This window comes from Lepus europaeus, chromosome X (assembly GCF_033115175.1).
Source record: "Lepus europaeus isolate LE1 chromosome X, mLepTim1.pri, whole genome shotgun sequence".
In the NCBI taxonomy this organism is placed as follows: domain Eukaryota; kingdom Metazoa; phylum Chordata; class Mammalia; order Lagomorpha; family Leporidae; genus Lepus; species Lepus europaeus.
The window spans coordinates 115,988,080-116,011,273 of NC_084850.1; the positions used below are offsets into that span (position 1 = coordinate 115,988,080).

Genomic DNA, 23,194 nt, shown 5'->3' on the forward strand with positions numbered 1-23,194 from the left:
AAGAATGCTCTGAATGAGAGTAATAGGAACAAGGAAATTGCTTTCTTTTGAGGTTCAGTAAGATCTTTCCTAAAGAGGCGAAATTAAAGCTGATTCCTGATTATTGAAAAGAAACTGACAGTTGGATATGTTAGACCAGAGACATTCTGGAGAGAGAAAGGAAGGGGGGAACTTCTCAGGGAACAAAGTGCTAAGCATGTTTCAGGGATTTAAAGGAAGCTGCTGGAAGAAAAACAGCATTGAGCCAGGAAAAATGGCTGGAAAGTAAGAGTAATAAATGGACTTATATAAGACGCAATGAGGATTAAATCTGTATGTCAAGTACGTTGGGAAACTATCAAAGACTTTTAACACAGGGGTGGCATTGTTTTAGGAATTTGCCTGCCATTTTTTATTCCAGGATCTTGTGGCAGCATAAGATAAGAATCTGAAGCAGAGGCATAAGTAAAGTGCATTAATGAGAGTAGGATTTATTTACAATGAAGACCATGAATACAGATTCAGGCTTCAGTATGGGTAAACTCATAAGGAGAGAAGCTCCCATGACAGCACCAGAGAAAAAGTCCTGCCCAAGGGAAAAGGAAAAAAAGGGGGGGGGGGAGGAGCTCCCAATGGTTGCCATTTGGGAGGAGGAGGTAGTGTCCTAATTTAATATGCAAGTTGGGTAGAGTTTGAGCGGTATTTAATATGTGTGAGGCCCTCTGGAGCTCAGCTTCTATATGCTCAGCATGGCAGCTTCTCCGTCGTCATGTAGGATACCCAGGTGTGTCATGGGAAAGTGGGAATACTGTATTGGCATGTAATGGAGTGGAGTTAAGGTGCGGGGATAGATAAAAACTGGAACATTTTCCTGCTCAATTTTCCCTACCTCCCTCCCTGCCTAGTTCCCCCATATCAGCATCATTTAAAGTGATTGCATAAAAGTCTGTTGTATGTATTTCCATTGTATGAAGAATGATCAGAAGTGGAAACAGGTAGGAATTATAGTTGTCAAGATAGAACATATTACTGGCAAAGATAGAATATTAATGTTGAGAGATAGAAATTTTACATAATTATCCTCCTGTGATATCATGCTTAGCTTGCTGTCCAAATCTCTTCTAGTATTTTCCCAAGTTATTCCACAGAACTGGAGATGGTTTCAGTAATTATTGCTCTGTCAATTACTCTGTGTACACGTGCACACACACGTTTTCCCATTCTACATGTTATTCTCAGCAAACTGAGCTGAATTACCTAATGTGGCTCAAACTTTGCTGAGACTTCTGTCATCCATGAGTAGTTTCCAGAAGGTTATTTCCTTTGTGTGGACAACACCATGTTTGTATAACATGATTGCCTTTTCCCTTCTGTTTCTGCCAACCTATTAGGCTAGTTCTTCCTTGTCATATTTTTGATGAAGCCTTTTACACTCACATTTTCTCAGAACTACAATTCCATTCCTAACATAAAACATTGCTTCCTTCATTGTTACTAGATCTCATTAGAAATGGCAGTAGTTGCTGAAGGGAGATGCTTACTGAAAGTCCAGAAAAAAAGATGAGGTAAAATCAGCATATTCAGAGTTGTCTATCTTGAGGTACAATGTAGGACATAGTCACTTTAAATAAGGAAAGTCAGTCTGGGACTAAGGGAGAAACAGAGTATACCCACTGAGTAAAGTGATCAGTGGTCCATATTGGTCATGTTTGTTTTAGATAGGAAGACAACCAACATGCATCTGAAATTCAAGTGGGATATTTGAACTCAGCTTATAAACTATGTTAGCAAGAATAAAGAATTCTTATTTTCCAGTGAAAGTATTTCCCCACTCTTCATCCCCTAAAATTCTTGGCCAAACTGAATAATACCTGAACACTTGGGAGTGGAAAAGATGATTTTTCTTGTTTAAACCACTATGTTGAAGTATGATTGGCATACAAAATACTCTCTATGCTTACTGTTTATAACTTGATGAGTCTGTGGATAAATGTGTACTCATGAGACCATTATCATAGTCCAGACCATAATCTTATCCATCACCTCCAAAATGTCTCTTCTTCCTCCATTTTTTTTTAAATTTTAAGGAACTGTTTTCTTCTGTAGGAAGAACATTTAGCCAAAGATCTATCCTCCTAATGAGTTTTTAAATTAAAAAAAAGTATTGTTAACTCTAGACCATATGTTGTACAGTATATGTGCAGAACTTATTCATCTCACATAACTGAAATTTTGTACAATTTAAACATCATGTCCCCCAATCTCTCCTCTCCCTAGCCCCTTGAAACTACTATGTGTCCTCTGGTTCTAAGAGCATTGGTTAATTAATTAATTTATTTTTGAGGTTAATTAATTATTTGAAAAGCAGAATGACAGTGAATGACAGGGAGGGAGGGAGGAGAGAGGGGGAGCGGGGGAGGGAGGGAGGGAAGGAGGGAGAGAGAGAGAGAGAGAGAGAGAGAGAGAGAATGAGAATGAATCTTCCAGCCTCTGGTTTATTCCCCAAGTATCAGCAACTGCAAAGGTTGGGTGAGGTTGAAGCCAAGAGTATCCAGTCTTTTATGAGGATGAGAGGTACATGAGTACTTTTTCCATCATCTGCAGCCTCCCAAGTGTATCAGCAGAGAACTAGATTGGAAGTGGAGCAGCCAGGACACAAACAGGTGCTCATATGGAATTGAGGCATTGCAGGGGACAACTTAACCTGCTTCACCAGAATACCAACCTCTGTGAAGAGATTTTTAACCTCTCTGTGATTTGATTCCCTAGTTTTTAAAATATGGGATATCAATGCTTACCTCATAAGAATTTAAAATTATTGAATGAATAAATCTTGGCATGAAATATAGACCAGTACCTAGCACAGAGTAATCATGATGTCCATGTGTGGTAAATAAAATAAATGAAAAAGAAATATAAGTATACACATATAAAACACAAAACATGTGTATTTTGAAGTAAATAATGTATTATTATGTGTTTCAATTATTAATGACTATAAATTTATAATAGTTGCAATGAACAGTGGATTTAGAGATCAGGTGGATGTCATTTTAAATAACTTGTAGGTCATTCATTTTCTTTATTAATATATCTTTTGGGGATAGCCTTCCCCACATCTTTATTCAGATTTCTAACAGTTTTTCTTTACTTTGTACTCTATGACAATTAACTAGCTTTCTCTCTCTCTCTCTCTCTCTCTCTCTGAGAAATTAGAAGTATTTATAGGGAAGTTGTAAATACTCCCAGTTACCTTCAGGTAAACTTCATGAAAGCTCCTTCCTTCTGTATAGATGACCTTTCTGAGTTTATAAGGGGAGCTATACCACTTAGGTAATGTATCCCTTTCCCTATTTTCTGCACAAAAACATTACAACAGCTACTGAATAGTACCCTGTTTCCTACCTCCATTCTCTACTAGGTCATTCTTAATAGCTAAGAAGGAGCCTGCATTATCATCTCTCATTAAAAACAATCCTTGGTTAACCCCATAATCCCGCTAGACATCTCTCCATTTACATTCTTTACAGAAATTCATTTTATCTCCCTTCTACTGCTTCCATTATTTCTTGATGTTGCCTAATCAAAATTTTATCATCTCCACTCCACTGAAGCACATTTTCAGATTCCCCTGTGAATTTATATCACTAAATCTAGCATTTAGTCTTTAACTTTGTTAAGTTGCTATAACATCAGTCTTCCCAGTTCTCGTGTAGCTTAATTTCTTTAGCTTGCTGACCATGCTCAGTATCTTTGGTGTTTCCATTACCCTGACTGCTGAAATAGGAAGTATTCCTGGGCTCAGTGTTCATGACCTCTCCTCTTTTCTGTCATCATTAACTCCATAAGGTAAACTCATCCAGCCTCATGGTTTTATTTATTTATAATCATCAACTCCCATATACTGTTTGACTCTCCAAATGCCAAGTAGAACTCAATCTAGGTCTCCCACATGGGTGGTGGAGACTCAGTTACTTGAGCCATTGCTTGCTGCCTTCCAGAGAATGATTTAACAGGTAACTGGAATCAGAAGCATTGCCTGTATATGAACCCAGAAATTCTGACATGGAATGTTGTCTACTATCAAGTGGTCATAACTGTTGCACTAAATTCCCACCGAGCCTCATGGATTAACATATAATATATAATTTTTCTTCTGCAATTTTCATTAACTGCACTTTTCTCATAAATCCCAGAGCTGTATACCTATCTGTACTCTTTATCCTTCCGTGTAGATGAGTAATAGACACACTAAATCTAACACTTTAACCCTAGACTTTTCCTTGTCACAAGAAATATCAACTCCATCCTTCAAGATACCTAAGGCAAAGCCCTTGAGGTCCTCTTGTCTTCTATACTTGAATTTCTTTTGCACACATATATCAAATTTGTCAGCAAATGCTGTTGGTTCTACCTACAAAAATCCCATAATCCGAGAATTTTTTTTTTGCCATCTTCTACACTCACCCTGGACAGAGCCACCATTCTTTGTCTCCTAGATAAAATTTCCTGATCTTTCCCTAGTCCCACCTTTGCCAGTTTCCACAGAGCATGTTTGAAGCACAGCAGCCAGATTGAGGCTATTAAAATATCAAATTATTTCACTCCTCTCCTGAAAACCTTTCATTAACAATCCAAGATATCCTTTATCAAATCTAAGCCTGTGTGTTGGTATATGCAACACTTCTGAAAGGAGTTAAAACAGTTTGTTTTCCATAGTATGCTGGTAGAAATTTAGTATTTGGTAATATGGACATTGATCTGTCATATAGTTATAGGAACACACTTGGGAGAAAATGTAGTTTTATTGACTTCTGCTGTCTATGGCCACACAGATATAAATAATTGACAACAAGGGAAAACAGGTCTGGAATGCTATTTTATATGTGAGACAAAATAGAAAATTGTTTTTGAAACAATGAGGGGATAAGAAAACTAATGACATAACTCTGAAAAACATTTATATTTAAGTATTATCAAGTAGAAAGAAGCCAACAAGGCTACTGGGAAAAGAAAATGACCAAAGAAAAAGTAAGAGCAGTGACCTGATTCTGAAATATCAAGGAAATAAAGGATTTCAAGAAATCAACTTTAGTTATGATTCGCAAATGCTACAGAGACACAAGTTCTCAATAAGAGAGAGGTTAAGTAATAGATCGTTTGGAAAGTACACATTAGGTTTAGAATTCAGAAATCCTTGATGAACTTAGTAAGAGGTCACAAAAACACGGTTATAGTTGGAAATTATGGAAAGAACAAAAAACAGAGATAGGAGTAGACTGTTCTTCAAAATAATGCTATGTTAAGTTATGGTAAGATGGATGTTTAATTAAATTTTAAATCATGGGGGTGGGTATGAACATATTTATAGGATGGCCTAAAAGAAACAAGATAGCAGATTTTAAAACATTGTAATGGAGGAAAATACAAAGGGAATATACAAAAAGTAACCGATTTCAGAACATTGTGCTCTGAACAGCAGTCGATGACTGTGGGGAAGTTCAGAGGCATCCCTTGTTCTGAGATGAGAGATTAAATAAAGTGTATTTGAGTGTGGAAGACAGTGGTGAAGAGCTTTCTATTCTATATATTGTGACAAGGCAATGTAATCAATTTACACTGTATAGTAGATTAGTCAGCTTAAGGCAAACATTTTGGAATCACTAATATGATAAGGGTAAGGGAATAATGTAAATTTAACCTAAACCAATTTACAGTTGATGAATTGAGCTGCTATAAACATGGGGGTACAGATAACCCTCATATGCTGATTACATTTCCTTTGGGTACATTACTAGGAGTGGGATGGCTGTGTCATATCGTAGATCTATTTTCAGCTTTCTGAGGAATCTCCATACTTTCCAAAATGGCTGTACTAGTTTACATTCCCACCAGATTTGTATTAGGGTACTTTTTACTCCACATCTTCACCAGAATTTGTTATTTTTTTTGATTTTTGAATTTTGGATGATAATTATTCTAACTGGAGTGAGGTAAAACTTCATTGTGGTTTATGTTTGCATTTTTCTGATGGCTAGTAATACTGAACTTTTTTTCATGTGTCTGTTGCCCATTTGTATTTCATCCTTTGAAAAATGACTGTTTATTTCCTTTGCCCATAACCAGATTATTTATATATCCTGGATATTAGTCCTTTATCATTTACATAGCTTGCAAATATTTTCTCCCATTCTGTTGGTTGCCTCTTCACTTGGTTGAGTGTTTGCTTGGTTGTGCCAAAGCTTTTTAGCTTGATGAAATTCTGTTTGTCTATTTTTGCTTTGATTGCCTGTACTTCTGGAGTCTTTTCCAAGAAGTCTTTGCCTATGCCACTCTCTTGCAGAGTTTCCCCATTGTTTTCCTCTAGTAATTCCATGGTATCAATTTATATATTTATATCTTTGCTCCATTTAGAGTTAAATTTTTTATAAGGTGTAAAGTAGGAGTCTTGTTTCCTACTTCTGCATTCATAGATCCAGTTCTGCCAACACCATTTGTTGAAGAGACTGTCCTTTCTCCGGGGAGTGATTTTAGTTTGTCAAAGATTAGTTGGATTATAGGTGCATGGGTTAATTCTGAGGTTTTTGTTCTATTCCACTGGTCTGCATGTCTATTTTTTGTACCGTTACCAGACTGTTTTAATTATAACAACCCTGCAATATGTATTGAATTCTGGTATTGTTATGCATCTGGTTTTCTTTTTATTGTTTGGATTGCTTTAGCTTCTCGGGGTCTCTATTGATTCCATATGAATTTTAGCATCATTTTTTCCTAGATCTGAGAAGGATGTGCTTGGTGTTTTTACTGGGTTCACATTGAATCTATAAATTACTTTGGGCAGTATGGACATTTTAATCATATTAGTTCTTTCAATCCAGGAACACAGATTTTTTTTTCATTTTTTGTGTCATCTTATATTTCTTTCCCTAATGCTTTGTAATTTTCATTGAAGAGATCTTTAATATCCTTGGTAAATTTATTTGAAAGTATTTAAAAATTTTTTAGCTTTTGGGAATGGTATTAATATTACAAATTCTTTCTCAGCCATGTTATTGTTCATGTATACAAAGTTTAATGACTTTTTGTGTTGATTTTATAGCCTGCAACTTTGTCAAACTCTTATGAGTTTCAATGGTCTCTTAGTAGTCTTTTGGTTTCCGTAAATATAAGATTATATCACCTGAAAACATGGGTAATTTGGCTCCCTCCTTTCCAATTAGTATCCCTTTGATTTCTTTTTCTTGCTTAATAACTGTGGCTAAAATGTCTAGAACTGTATTAAATAACAGTGATGAATGTGGGAATTCTTAGTAGAAATGCTCCCAGCTTTTCCCCATCCATTATGATGCTGGATATGGGTTTGTCATATACTGCCTCAATTGTGTTGAGATATGTTCCATCTATACCCAGTTCCCTTAATGTTTTTTTTTTTATCATGAAAGAATTTTGTATTTTATCAAATGCTTTCTCTGTATCTATTGAGGTAATCATGTGATGCTTATTCATCAATTTGTTAATGGGATGCTTCACATTTATGGGTTTTTGTATGTTGAACCATCCATGCATCCCTGGAATAAATCCTATTTGATCAAAGCGGATCACCTTTTGATGTGTTTTTGGATTTGATTAGCTTGTGTCTTTTTGAAAATTTTTGCATGTATGTTCATGAGAGATAGTAGCCTACAGTTATATTTGTTTGTTGTATCTTTATTTGACATTGGAATTAAATGATGCTTGACTCATCAAAGGAGTTTGGGAGGATTTCCTCCCTCTCAATTGTTTTGAATAGTGTGAGAAGTAGGATAACTGGATAAAGCAAATGTTGAATATATGCACAGTGAAATACTATTCAGTTATAAAAAAATGAAATCCTGTTTTATACAACAAAATGGATGCAACTGGAGACCATTATGCTTATTGAAATCAGCCAGTCCCAAATCCGAAAAAGACAAATATCATATTTTTCTATGATATATGATAGTTAATATAGAATATAAATTTTTTAAGAATGGAACTTATATCTTATGATTTCATTATTTATAGCCCTTGTCTATACTCTTGTGGAACAGTGACCTTTCTACTTTTTACTTGTTGAACATTATTGATGAATTAAAATTACAGTATTATAATACTTAAAAGAATGGAAGGAGGTGGATTAACAGGGAAGAAGAGAGGGAAGTATGGTTATCTTCTTAGAATTGTATCTATGAAATATATCAAATTTGTTCTCTATATTAACACTTTTTTTCTGATTTTTTTTAACTTTTATTTAATGAATATAAATTTCCAGTGTACAGCTTATGGATTACAATGGCTTCCCCCTCCCATAACTTCCCTCCCACCCGCAACCCTCCCCTCTCCCGCTCCCTCTCCCCTTCCATTCACATCAAGATTCATTTTCAATTCTCTTTATATACAGAAGATCAATTTAGTATAAAGATTTCAACAGTTTGCACCCACATAGAAACACAAAGTGAAACATACTGTTTGAGTACTAGTTATAGCATTAAATCACAATGTACAGCACATTTAGGACAGAGATCCCGCATGAGGAGCAAGTGCACAGTGGCTCCTGTTGTTGACCCAACAAATTGACACTCTAGTTTATGGTGCCAGTAACCACCCTAGGCTGTCGTCAAGAGTTGCCAAGGCTATGGAAGCCTTCCAAGTTTGCCGACTCTGATCATATTTAGACAAGGTCATAAAAGACAGAGTGAGGATAGTAACCAATGATCCTAAGAGTGGCCTTAACCAGGTCTGAACAATTATACAGCATTAAGTGGGGAAGAGGACCATCAGTACACACAGGTTGGGAGTAGAGCCATTGGTGGTAGAGTAGAGGTTATGATTACAAAGGAATGAGGCCCAAGTACGCTAGACAGGGTCTAGAACAAAGGACAGAGTCACTACTAGGGGAGCTAAGAAAGGTGCTGTCTAAGCTACAATTAAGTTTTCTGATTGAGAGGCAAACAGAACCTGATAGAAGGGGCTTGATAATAATCTGGTGGGCTTTAGGCCTTGTAAGTTAAGAGGCCCAGACCTACCTTTCTCTTCACATGGGGTATATCCTAAGGGAGGTGTGAACCTCCTAGGGGAAGACACTCTGTTGACTCTCATTACTTGGCTGGCCTGGGAGGAGAGCTGGCCAGGTAAAGGCAGGGGGCATCTCTAACAAGAAATTTACAGTTCTGCCTGCAATGTTGCTGACCCTACTTGACCATATCCTCAGCTGCAGTGGTCACTTTGGAAGTTGGGCTGAGTGAAGGGCTTTTCAGCTTAGAGCCAATAAGATCTGTGGCTCTGACCTGGGCATCCTTCGACTCCAGGGCAGGTCCATTTCCAGTGATCCAACTCTTGGCTGGCAGAGCTGCCAGGGCTCTTCACAAGCTGACTTCTGCTGAAGGCCAGGCTTACCACATTGAAAGCCACTGCAGTGGACTGGCCTGTTGGGTCTCCTTGAGGGCAGATCACTGTGCAGATCAGCCATTAATAGGCCTGCCACCCATTGCTTCTGATGCCGAGCTTTCTTTTCCTCCTGGTTTGTGTTAAAGCAGACCAGAGGATGCAAGTCAAGGGAGTGCCCAAGTCCCATCTCTAATCTTCGGTGGCCTGAACTACACGTCTATAGTCACAGGCATGTTCTGTAGTAGTTTTTCTAAGGTAGACAATGCCCATGAGGAAAATTCTATTCTCACTTTAAAACTTTCTTTCCCTTTGGTCTGAAAGGGAGGTTTTTTCTACTTACTGTATACTTCGCTGATGGCGAAGTGAATCTAGCTATGAGATTATTATTTAAGTTCTTATTTTGGCTGTGCTATTACAGAAAAATGTTAGCCATCTCTTTTATAAGGTCTAAAGATTAAATTGTGCGTCCTACAGATTCCTTCATAATAGAATTAGTTTCCTACCTTGAAGAGAATAGAGAAATGAAAGAACAAGTTGGACTTAGAATAGAGAAATGAGGGAGCAAGTCCTAGATCGCTTGCTGACAATAGCAATATTACATGAATACTTAGCAAACAGTTTCAACCATTAGATAACAACTTAAGAAAACATTTACCAGAAGGTCCAATGCCTTCTATAAATTTTTAGAATCATGTATTTGAAAACACCTCTTAAATATCTAACATGGTGTAGTTTGTTTAACCAGTAAACTTAAGCACAACCATATAAAATGTTTTTAGTTTCTTTCTACCAACAATTAACACTTTTTTTAAAATGAAGCCTTTTCACAGAATTCTATCTATCTATCTATCTATCTATCTATCTATCTAGCTATATAACCAAAAAACTCCCCCCTCATATCTCTTTTTATCTTTAATTAGCTATAGAGTTGTTGAATGTTACATTTGAAGAAGACCTTGGAAATCATCTAGTCCAACTGTTAGGTTAGTTGTGAAGCTAAAATATAGAGAAATGATGTTTCTGGGTTCACTTAGCTTACTGGGGATTAAATCCAGGTGTTCTTATTCTGTAGCTGTTCTTCTTCCCAATAAACTCATGCTTTCACCTCAGAATAGCCAAATACCTTTCTTTCCTTAAAAATAAATTACTTCTGATTCCTTTCCTCTCATTTAGTTTTAAAGCATGCAATACATTTTCATACTGCAAGTTTTGATTAACTTGTTCTCTATAACCACATGTAGTGTTTTGTATCTTGCCTCTAAACTCAAAATTGTGTATTGAGCAACTTTTCATTTCAGTTGGAATGAGGCACTGGTGATATATAATATTCTATGATATGTTTGTGTTTGTTATTTATTTAGTCTTCTAAGGAAGTATATTTGAGTTTGTTTCCAATGTGTTGCCATATTCATAGCTAAATTGAACATTATACATAAAAATCTGTTAAGTGTGTTTGGTATGATATACTCTTAAAGTGGAAATGTAGACTCAGATTCATGAACATTAACAATTTTATTGTATTTTGCCAATTTGCTATCTGAACAGTTGTACTATTGGATATTTCTCTTAACAGATATAAAAATTTTATTCCTCCAAATCCCTGCCAAAATGTACATCTTTGTTACATTTTTGGCCCATCTTATAATGATTCCTTTTAACTTACAACCATTTGACTATAAATGTTAGAAACAAATTTTGCATGCTTATGTATGTGTATGTATAAGTTTGTGTGATATCTTCGTTTTGAGAATGACCTAACTGCATATTATATTCATTATTCTTTTTTATTCACAAGAGGTTTATCCAGATATGTTGTGACTAAGTCCTAGGAAATATTTTGTTCTTTAAACAGTATGAAAAAGCATAAAGAAATATGCTTCTGTGTATACTATTAAAATTGCAAGGACACTTTGGTTAAATATATTTCAGAAATAAGTTCTGTTTGCTGTCTATTCCCAAACTAACATTGCCACACATAAAGATAAACTGTTGTCATAGTGAAATCTGTTAATTTTATTAAGTATACCAAGGAAATGACTATATCTAATTTTCACTCTTAAGTGAAATTAAGTGTATCTGATATGCATGAGATATTTTTCTTATGCATATAAACCTTTTACTTCTTACTTCATCTTTGCTATCTAAACTTTGTTATTTACAGACTGAATGATAATGTGATGATGTTTGGTAACTGCCAGTTCATGCTTTGCTTATTTGCTTGTTTTATGGAAGGTCTACACCAGAAAAGATGCCTTAAAGGCAGGTCTGGATAAAACTTTAAGTCTTCAGAAGGATCTATCCGAGATGCATGAATGGATGACACAGGCAGAAGAAGAATATCTGGAGAGAGATTTTGAATATAAAACTCCAGATGAATTACAGACAGCAGTTGAAGAGATGAAGGTAAAATAAATTTTAAAAAAAGTAAAATTAGGAAATAAACATATCATAACTTGAAATTATGATTATTTATCATGTCATCATCTTGGTTTTAGAGATTGATCCTTAATTATTTAATTTGAAGTATGCTATCAACTTATATTTTATAAAATCTTCTTTATTTGATTTAAGGTAAACAAATTTCACATATTTCATATATACTGATTTCAGAACACATACTTCCCAACCCACCAAAATCTCCCTCCTGCCCATGTTCCCACTCTTTGTTCTCCTTCCTCTCTTATTCCCTCTCTTAATTTTTACAATGATCTAATTTTAGTTTACTTTATGCTCTTTAGATTAACCCATTAACCCTAGACTAAATGAAGAGATCCATGGTGGTAACTAATAGAGTACCAAAAATACAATATATTGCAGTGAAATGGACATTTTGAGATTCAATGAATTGTTTACAGCCCTTGTCTCTACTGCTGAAGCACAGTGTTTTTTTTTTTTTTCTTACTACAAAATGCTTTGTTAAGGTTTACTTGAAATTCAGCGAGTGAGAGAGAGAGAGAGAGAGAGAGAGAGAGAGAGAAAGAGAGAGAGAAAGAGAGAGAAAGTCTTCCGTCTGCTGATTCACTCCCCAAATGTCCACAACAGCCAGGGCTGGGCCAGACTGAAGCCAGAAGCCTCCTCCAGATCTCCCACATGAGTGCAGAGGTCCAAATACTTGGACCATCCACTACTGCATTTCCAGGCAAGTTAGCAGGAAGCTAGATTGGAAGTAGAGCAGCCAGGACTCTAACCAGTGCCTATATGGGATGCCAGAATTGCAGGCAGCCACTTAACCCATTACTCCACAGTGTTGACCCCCAAATTATAAACTATTCATTAATTTTAATGCATTGTGTCAAAATATAAAGATTGGCAGTCACAATTTGAAAGATTATTTCTGAAAATTCTGTATGGAATGGAATCTGATGATCTCACTGGCTATTTCTGGCTGAGGCAAGTTAAGTTGTAACTGAGGCTAAGTGTTCTTGATAAGATAGCATGTAGTCAACAAATTGTATTAATTTGGTAGTTTGAAGAGGTTTCTTAGAATTTGGCTTTTAATATGGATTTAAAAGACCAGTTTACATGTACTCCTCTTGAAACAAAAGGATAAACAAAAGAACAAGGAAATGTACGTAACATGGGTTTGGAAGTAAGGACTGTATATTGTACACAGTGGTATTTTCAGTATGGGCTGGGACAACTCAGTAGTTCACATAATCCTCAATTTTATCATGTTTGTAATATCACAGTTGTGAACTTTTATGTGTAAACTCAGGATTGAAACTGAAATGTAAATAAATTTCCTAGCACAGATTGGAAAAATGATTTTTAGTTATAATCCTAAATGATATCGTCATGTGGTAGCACAGACATACAAGCTAAAGACCCTAACCCATGGGGAAATATTAATAAGGTATTTGTTTGATACCGCACTCTGTGACAGAGAAAATCAATGTGAAGTCACACAATTGGGTGTAAAATCTGGTTCAGCCTCTTGCAAACTCTTTATCTTTGGTGAGTTATGTAAACTCATTGAGCTTTAATTCTCTCATTTGTGATCTCTGAATATCAGAATGCCCACAGTTATTGGAAGAATGGAACATGAGAGTGCTAATGCCATGCCTAGCATAAATTAAGTACTTACAAACCCAATAGTTATTTTATAACTATTATCACTGGTACTGCATGTTCAGAAACTAATTCAACATACTTTACTATATGATTTTTATAATCATCCATAAATACTTATAGTCAGTTCCAGAGAGTATTTGTGTGAAAACTCATATGCTTAAATACAATATCTGTTGCATGGCTTTAATCAATTGTAGAAGCTAGAATTAAAACTTAAAAGGAAGATTGAATTTGGTAAATAATATTCATTTCTAGAGCATTCTAGTTCAATAGTGTTATGTATCATTCACTCATGATCAATAAATATTGAGTATTTAAAGTGAGCTGAATGCACTTCTAGAAAAAAGATAGTGGTAATCAAGACTACTGCCTGCCCTTTTTACATTGTACTAGAGAGGTGGAGTAGGCAACGAATGGAGAAATAAATAAAATCATTTGAGATAATGCTAATTTGCCTAAAAATTACACCAGGTTTGTGTGAGGGGTGTTTGGGTAAGGGTTGGGAGTGGTGGGATGCTATTTAGAAAGGTTTGGCTTATAGAACTTTTGTGAGGAATTGTATTTAAGAAATCTGAATTATACAGAAAAGCCAGTCAGAGGGAAAAGCTTTTACAAATAGTTTTTAAAGCTCATTAGGAAGAGAAGGAGGTCTACCTGCCTGCCTGCCTGCCTGCTAGGAGTGAAATGGGATAAATGACCTGAGATGAGTTTGATGTTATGGGCATATATCCACTAACACAGGGGTTTCATAAGATATCATAGGAATTTCAATTCGAAGTGAAAAGGGAAAGCTATTAGAGAGTTCCAAATAGTGAACTATAATTATTTTAAATTTGGCTGTGGTAGGGGGATCACCATGAGGGAAACTATGTCAAAATTGAAGAGCTAGGAGGTTTTGTAAATGTAGAATATCATTTCCCTCTTGGCTGGTCAAAAAACTGAAATCCCCAGAAAGGTCAAATAATTTAGGCATAGTCATATAAGCTTTATCTGAGACAGAACCCAGAAAGTTGAAGGTATTTCAGCCCATCTCATCCAGTCCCTTCCCAAGGTATTCCCTTTTGCCTTACTTACAAATTGCATGCCATCCATGTGGCTTTTCTCCTTTAATTTCAGTTTCTCATCTTTTCTCACTATGTCTTCTAATGTCATCTAGCCACTACTTCAAATCCCTATAGAGGCTATTTCTGATAACAGCTTGTCTTCAGCTGCTGATTGTCTCCAGGTTTCTTGGTTTGATTTAGACCCTCTTCGTATCTTCCCTCCCTCCTTAAAAAGTCTACCTGTGTGCGCAACCACTCCATCACATCCCTTTAATTTCCAGTGTTGGAGGACACACTGTCACACATTTTTAAATTTTAAAAACAATTGCTGAAATGAATGCTCCAACCAATTTGTCCACATTGATTGGCATATTTAAATAATTCAGCTATAAAATTACTGCACCATGGCACCCTTATTAAAAAAAAGGAAACTCAGTAGCTTCTAGCAACAACAACCAAGGGAATTGGCAGGAAGATTCCTATTCCTTGAGTATTTTTCCTTCCCATCAAGGCAATCTGTTTAGATCAATTTCATTACCTAGAGGGTGGTGCCTTGTCTAGAACTTGAACCTGTGCTCATTTCAAGAGCAAATTTTTTTTATATTGTCAGAAGATATTAACAGAACTACTTTGACATCTCTCCTTGATTTGCTCAACAAAAAAGCAAAGACCTCCTTCTGTTTATTTCCTGTGTTTTCCATGAAAATGACCATTCTGTTTTGATAACTTATTTTTTCCTTGTTAAGAATTTTTTTTCTGTTGATGTGTACAAGCAGAGGGAAGTATTTGATACGCAACATCTGACCTCAGAATTCTTTTGGAAATTGAAAATGACCATATGCTTAAACTTTGGTTGGAAATGAGTTTTGAAAGATTTTGTTTATTTATTTAAAGTCAGAGAAGGAGAGAGAAAGAGAGCTTTATGTTCTTTGGTTCACTCCCAAAGTGGCCACAATGGCCGGGGCTGAGCCAGGTCAAAGCCAAGATTCAGGAACTTGATCCAGATCTCCATGTGGGTGGCAGGGGCCCAAATAAGTGAGCCATCTTCTGCTGCTTTCCAAGGTCATTAGCACGGAGCTGGATTGGAAGTGGAACTGCAAGGTATGAACAGACACCCATAAGGGATGCCATTGTCACTAGCAGCTTTACCTGCTATACCATCATGCTGCCCCACTGAAATCTTTTTTGTATCATAAAAAACACATACATTTGAATGGAGAACAGGAATTGCCTGAATGACTTGTTTAAAACACAGTCTGCCTAGACTCACTAACTGAATTTCTGATTCAGTGGCTCTTGGGTGGGACATGAGCTTTTTCTCTTTAACAGATTCCCATGTGGTGTCAAGGGACAAGTTCCAGAGTGTGATTGCGAGGATCCATACTTTGAGAACCACTCATTTGAAATACTGGCAGTGAAAGATGTCTGAACATACCATGATTAGATTCATGGACATAAAGTGATTAAGAGCCTTTTTTGTGAGGGTTATGTCTGGACTACATCATTCATTTTGCTTTTTATTTTAAGGATTATATCTAAACTATACAAGTCATTTAACTTTCTATCATTTCCCACAGAAGAGAAATTCATCATAATCTCCTTTTCTCATATCTACTACATTAATAAATTTTGCTCTTTTTCTTCTGTACACCTTTCCCCAAATCTAAGCCTGCTATTCAAAAAGAATATATGAAAGCCTAAAATTCAATGGAAGAAGTGTTTATTTTTCTACATTTTTAGACAGTTTTATGGATTGTTTATTGCCTAAATGAATTATTTCATTCATTGAATCCACAGCAGCATGCTCCCTTCTCATCTCACAGGAGATTTGAGACAGGCTTAACAGAAACTAAGAAATAAAAGATGTAACTCCCAAGACCATTTACTTAAAACTCTCTGAGCTGCAGTTTTCCATTGTCTAATGTAGAGAAAATGCATTTCAGTAGATTTTGTTAAAGATCCAATGAGGTATCCTGAAAGACATGGTGAACACAGCGCACAGCAACAAATACTAAGTGATTCATAGTTGTCAGATAGTTGATAATGCTATAATTACTACAATCAAATATGATATGTGGAGAAACAAACTCAGGCTCACTGATGCATTCACCACCGACTGCATACTTTCAAGGAATTGTGGGACTAAATCTAAAGGAATAGGGTGATTATTTTGATTAATATAAAGGTTTTTTTAGCTGACTCTGTGTTCTTCCCATAATTCTTTACTATCACACATCACGGTACGCAGGCCCCTCTTTCTCCTGCCAGAACTTGCATTTCTTTACCTGAGGGCTGTCCCTGGCCACTGAATCTCACTTTCTCCCCTGTTTTTAGACTGCAAGTGCTAGGAAATTAACATTTTCCCCACCAGCTTTCAACTAATTATGGAGAATGATATATAAGTTATATCTCAGTTCCCTCACCCCAAATGGAATAATCTGGAGGCAGATGTTACCCAGAATTTACCGAAAGAATTAAACTGCTGTCAGCAACAGTGGTTACTGGAATTAAGAACTATACATTTTTAAAGATTTTATTTATTTGAAAGACAGAGTTAGAGAGGTAGAGACAGAGAGCTCTTCCATCTGCTGACTCACTCCTCAAATGGCTGTAATGACCAGAGTAGAGCTGATCCGAAGCTAAAAGCCAGGAGCTTCTTCCAGGTCTCCCACATGAGTGCAGGGTCCCAAGGACATGGCCCATTCTCTGCTGCTTTCCCAGGGACATTGCCAGGAAGGTGGATTGGAAGTAGAGCAGCTGGTACTTGAACCGGCACCCATATAGGATGCCAGTGTTGCAGTTGGGACTTTAATCCACTGTGCAACAATGCTGGCCCCAATATTATATATGTATAGTATTTTTTTTCCATGTCTTGTTTCCATTCCGCTTTGTGCCCCTTCATATCCCTCACACACATAAACTAAATGCTTGAAAGCCCACCATATATGCATATGTGTATGCATATATGTATGCATATGCATATGCATATGAAATGAATGTACATATTGGAAATTAAGGAGAATCAATGTCTTATTGCCAAAAACCACCAGCAAGTTTCCCATAGTTGAAAAACTTAGATATGTTAACTTTTTGTAATGAGGGGAAGTGTATTCCATGGGGTACGGTGGAGTGTGTGACTGAGTGAAGAACCAGTATAGAGCCTTCCTGTGTTTGGTGGTTTGAGGGGAGTTTAAGGGGTTTACTTTGAATTGCTTGCTATCAGTGAGTAGGGTAACTCTGGGTATCTTGTGCAGTAGGAGGGAAGATTAGAGTGAGGTAAAATTGTAGTTGATAAAGAAGCAGCAGCCACTCACATTAACCTGGATAGGAGAGCATTTGATATTTTGTGTCTTGGTCAATGTTGACATTTGTGTCTGTATTCAGGCATAATGTAGGAGTGGTCCTTTTGTGGTCTCAATCCATCATGTTAACGAAGGGGCCTTATTCTATGTTGAAATTCTGTGAAACAAATTATCTTCCCTGAGAGGGAACCAGGGCATAGCTGTAAAGGCCAGGCCAGATTTTAGGGACTATGTCTCTCTCTCTCTCTCTTTCTCTCTCTCTCTCTCTCTCTTTTTTTTCTCACGTACATTTTTTGATTGCTGAACGGAACATTTTTTAATCAAAATATGGTTCCAAATATAAAAGTAAAGGACCTTTCTGTGTTAGTTGTCTTTTACTTTAAATAATGATGTTTGTACAAATTTCACTGTTATTCATCCATCTGAGTGATTTACACGTTATTTCTATTCTAGACCGCTATAAATTTTTGAACCTAAGATAGTATTCAAATATTTGTTTCTGACTTGTTTATTTAAAACAACTTTATACATACACACACACACATACACGCACACATATACACACAGCCACAAATACATATCCAAGCATTGACTGTTTTCAAAGTCTTCATATTAAGTGTTATATTGTGATCACAAATTTTCTATAAAGTTTCTAATTACAACCAACTCTGAATTTACAAAAGGGATTGGAGTCAGTATTAGATATATTTTCAGGGACAGCGCTGTGGCATAGTGGGTAAAGCTACCACCTGCAGTACTGGCATCCCATATGGGTGCTGGTTCAAATCCTGGCTGCTCCACTTCCTATCCAGCTCTCTGCTGTAGCCTAGAAAAGCAGTGGAAGATGGCCCAAGTCCTTGGGCCCCTGCACACAAATGGGAGAACCAGAGGAAGCTCCTGGCTTCAGACTGGTGTAGCTCCAGCCATTGCAGCCATCTGGGGAGTAAACCATCATATGGAAGACTAATTCTCTCTCTCTCTCTGCCTCTGCCTCTTTAACTCTGCCTTTCAAATAAATAAATCTTTTTTAAAAAGATATGTTTTCATTAATCTTATCCTAACAGCAATGTTATGAGGACAAAATGACATGATACGTAGGAATTCATTTTGGAAGTAAAGCCATTGCCTTGACATTAAAACAATGTTCATTGTTTTTCAGAGAGCTAAAGAAGAAGCCCAACAAAAAGAATCAAAAGTGAAACTCCTAACTGAATCAGTAAATAGTGTCATAGCTCAAGCTCCACCTGCAGCACAAGAGGCCTTAAAAAAGGAACTTGACACTCTAACCACCAACTATCAATGGCTGTGCACAAGGCTGAATGGAAAATGCAAGACATTGGAGGTCAGTTGCTTTTCTGAATTTTGTCAGTTATTTGTATACATATGGTCATATGTGAAGCATAGTGATTAAAAATATGTTTCTGGCATAAAATTACTGAGGTTTAAATTTCTTACTCGTGCACTTATAAGTTGTGTAACTTCAGGCTTGTTCAACCTGTATAAACCTGTTTGCAATATGTAAAATGAACATTAGAATACAGCTTCATAAAATTGTTGAGAAAACTAGATGAGCTATTTCATTTCAGTTACACACAAATACAAACGTGATTTATATACTGATTATTTGATGCTTAAAGGCAGATACTGTTTAAATCAGCAGTTTCTAAGATACATTTTTGACCCCAGATATACTAGTTATTTCCAAATTACACATTTCTAATTATAGGATGCGATCTCTAAGTTACTATGTTAGCAGTTCCAATCTCTTCTTTGCTTTCCAGTACTTAATCTTTTTTTAATCCAGTTCACCTCTCAGACACTTAACAAAGGCCATCTTTGTGCCAGGACTATTAGAGTTGTTGAGAATGTAAAGATACATCTCTAACATTAGTGCTGTGTGAGTGTTATAGAATAGAAAATAGAGCAGGAATGGAAGAGATGGCATGATAAAAGTTTCATGGAAGTGATAACAAATCTGCTGTCATGATACATGAAAAAAGGGCATCTTTACATCTAGAAAATTGCTTTATGACAATACTTAAATAAAACAGTTGAGTATTATTTTCTCATTTTCTTAGTATCTTACATAAATATTCTTTGCTTCCTATTATTAATATTGTTCATTTAAATGATACTTTTTATCAGAAATTTAATTTAGGGTATTTTTTTCAATATTTTTAGGGATTTTTTCAAAATTTTTAAGAGCATTTGTTGAGTTATTCTTCCATTTCCCATTCATCTGTGATAACGCTTCTAACCTTTCCTCTTTGCATTGAAACTATGACGTAACTTAGTCCCTTTTTTATTCCTTCTCTATTTGTTTGAAATATGATTTAACAATGTGCTTAATTACTATCCTGTATATATTAATCAAAATTTAGCAATGATAAATTTTACTAATGTGCCTATTACAATTTAATATGGGAGAAAATGTAGCATTATGTAATTACCAACACGGTTAACCCATCTTCTACATTTTTGTTGCCTGGTATTTCATTTGTATCTTATTTTCTATTCCCCCCAGTTATTCAGTAGCATTGCTATTGCTGCTATTGTTGTAATCATTATTTTGCGTTATGTTTATTTATTGTAGCCAGTGTTATTTAACCAGTTTTGTGATCAGTTTCCTTAGCTTTCCCTTTGTTTGTGTAGTCAGTTCCTTTCTTAAACTTTCGTTTAGTGTAACAAATGCTCTCAGATTTTGTATGGTTGAAAAAATGTTTGACCATAGTATTAAGTAATAGCATATTTGAACATTGAACCACGAGAATATAGCTTTTTTTTTTTACAATATTGAAAATATGATTCCCTCCTTTTCCTGAAGTTTCTTGCTGTTAAGAAGTCTGCCCTACCCAGGTACTAAGAGAGAAAAACTGCCAGCCCAGAATATTATATCCTACAAAGCTCTCATTTGTGAATGAAGGTGAAAAAAAGAAGTCTGCCCTAAAATTATTGTTCTTTTCTACTTTTCTCTGGCATGCTTTGTTTTTGTCTTCAGTGCTTTGCAGTTTCACTGTTTTGTCTGAATGCTTACTTTCATTTATATTGCCACTTGGTATGTTAAGAATGGATAGATTAACCCTTTCTTCCATATATTCCTATTTTTAATATAAAGTTATGAGATCTATGAAGAATTTCACCATCCTACCATCTTATCTTTTGTTTCCTTTAATATCTTTGATATTCTTCTCTAAATCTGCTTGATTCTGGGTGATTTTCTCAAACTTTTCTTCAAATTTTCAAATTCTGTTTTCACTTGACTATGGCATAATTTAATCCTTAAATAGATAAATCTACTCATATCTATCTACAAACACTTTGATTCATCTATGTATGCATGACTTTTTATATTTTTACAAAGTTCATATTTTCTGTTTCTCAATATTTAGTTCTTTTGGAAATCTATCTGTTCTTCTTTTTGTACAGTTGATCTACTTCTATGTAAGTATTCCATATGCAATAGATCTGAATAAGTCTCAATCAGTAATAAGCACGAAACAGTTAGTTTTTGATAATTACAACCAAACATGACAAGCTCCATTGTTTAGTTAGCAGTTAGCTTCTTAAACAATGTTAGAGTCTGACCTCATAACTTTATATTAACTCTTAGTTATTAACATTTAATATAGTTTAAATTTCAATTTCATAGTTTATTTAAATCTATTAGTTTAAATTAATTTGGTAATTTATAGAGGTAGGTTTGAGAAAAACAGTGGTCTTAAAATCTCCCCTTCTCCCCAATTTCTGGATGCTCATCTTTTCATATTGGCATAAAGAAAGATGAAGAAGAGGAAATATTCTTCATATGAATGTTCTCTTCTTGCTGGCCAAAATTGCTATTTCTTGTTTTGTTTTGTCTCTCCTCCCCTCCCCTCCCCTCCCCTCCCCTCCCCTCCCCTCCCCTCTCCTCTCCTCTCCTCTCCTCTCCTCTCCTCTCCTCTCCCTCTTCCTTTCTTCCTTCCTTTCGACACCCACATACATCCATGAAGTTAGTCTATTGTCCCTTTTCTGAATGTTATCATTCACTGACCTGGTTTGCTCTCCAAAAACTTAATGCAGTCTGTTGGGGATCTATATGGATTTTGCCCCCCCCCCCCAAACCTTTCGTAGACATTCATGGTACCTTGTATTGTTTAACAAAAGTTTCAGACTTACTATTGCCAATAACGGGACACCACATTCCATTGCTGATTACCTCTTTCTGACCAATATTTCTTTGATTCCCTGGGTTTTTATTTACTTACCACATCTGAATTCAGACCCTATGGATACTGGAAGAACCTGCATTTCATTCTGCTCAGGGGTGACAATTTTTAAAGAGTTTTTTCTTGATTCCTCTTTGGCCATACCAATAGCTCAACATGAAATTTCATGTAAATGACTCCATAAATAACTCAGCAAGTACATGAGTGGTTCTCTTGTAAGTCTGATAATAAAAATAATTCAGATGTATTTTTTCTACCTCTCCCCATAGAAAACTAAACAAGAAGAGTTGCCCAATTTCAATTCCTTTAAATATCTTCCACTTCAGCTCCCCTCAGCCCTCTCTAATTACACCAGGGCTTGTGAAAAAGATGAATAAATGTGCTCCCAATATAACATGTAGGCAACTTGGTCTCTTTATTCTTTAATATGAACATTAGTTGCCAATCTCAAGAAAATAAATTCTACTGGAAATATATTCCATTAGAATAAATATATTTATCATAAAATCATCTTTTCCCATTATCTCTATGTCATAAAGTGTAGATCTTACCACTTATTAGAACTAATGCTAGAGCACTGATTCTCCTCATGGGAGAATATCCTTTTTTATTTCTGAAATCACCTATAGTAGGAATTGTTTCTCTAGAAATTCTTTCAGCTATGGACTATTTCAGGGTACTTAGGAGACCTCATATTTGTCTCTACGAGAGTTCTAAAGGTACTATGCCATACTCTCAAGTGTGGTATAAGCTTAGATTGGAATTTCTTATAAGTGGAACCTTATTTTCTAACCATGATTCCAAACGATTCTTGACATCCTGGCTCATTCCATGTACTCCAGGATTTGGGGATATATTTTTTTTTGTTTTGTTTCCAGGATGAGTCATATAATGCATTATTATTTTCCATCTTCCTGCCATTCATGAAATCTATGCCTCATTCCCAGCTCCAAATTAGAGTTAGGTACTCTAGCTTTATATCATATACCTCATTTTGATATGCCAGGATTTTGTTGAGCTTGGTTTCCCACATTCAACTTGTACTTTGTTCTTTTTTTCTGACACTTGAGGTTTTTATACATGTTTTAAAGACGAGCTATGAATTGAAAATATTTTCCTTATATGCAGTATTTCAGCATGACTGAAATAGGGTTTGGGGATAGAGTTTACCACATTAGCTCCATCTACC

The 23,194-nt window shown here is 35.8% G+C and overlaps 1 protein-coding gene across 9 annotated transcripts in view; it reads left to right on the forward strand.

Moving 5' to 3' along the window:
- The window catches only part of DMD (dystrophin), a 2,142,101-nt gene that overhangs the window by 754,589 nt on the left and 1,364,318 nt on the right, over window positions 1-23,194 (forward strand). For all 9 annotated transcript variants that reach the window (XM_062183372.1, XM_062183374.1, XM_062183379.1 and 6 more), the window contains 2 exons: window positions 11,617-11,787; window positions 18,960-19,142. In XM_062183372.1, the coding sequence (XP_062039356.1) occupies window positions 11,617-11,787; window positions 18,960-19,142 (354 nt within the window). The remainder of the gene's footprint in view (window positions 1-11,616; window positions 11,788-18,959; window positions 19,143-23,194) is intronic.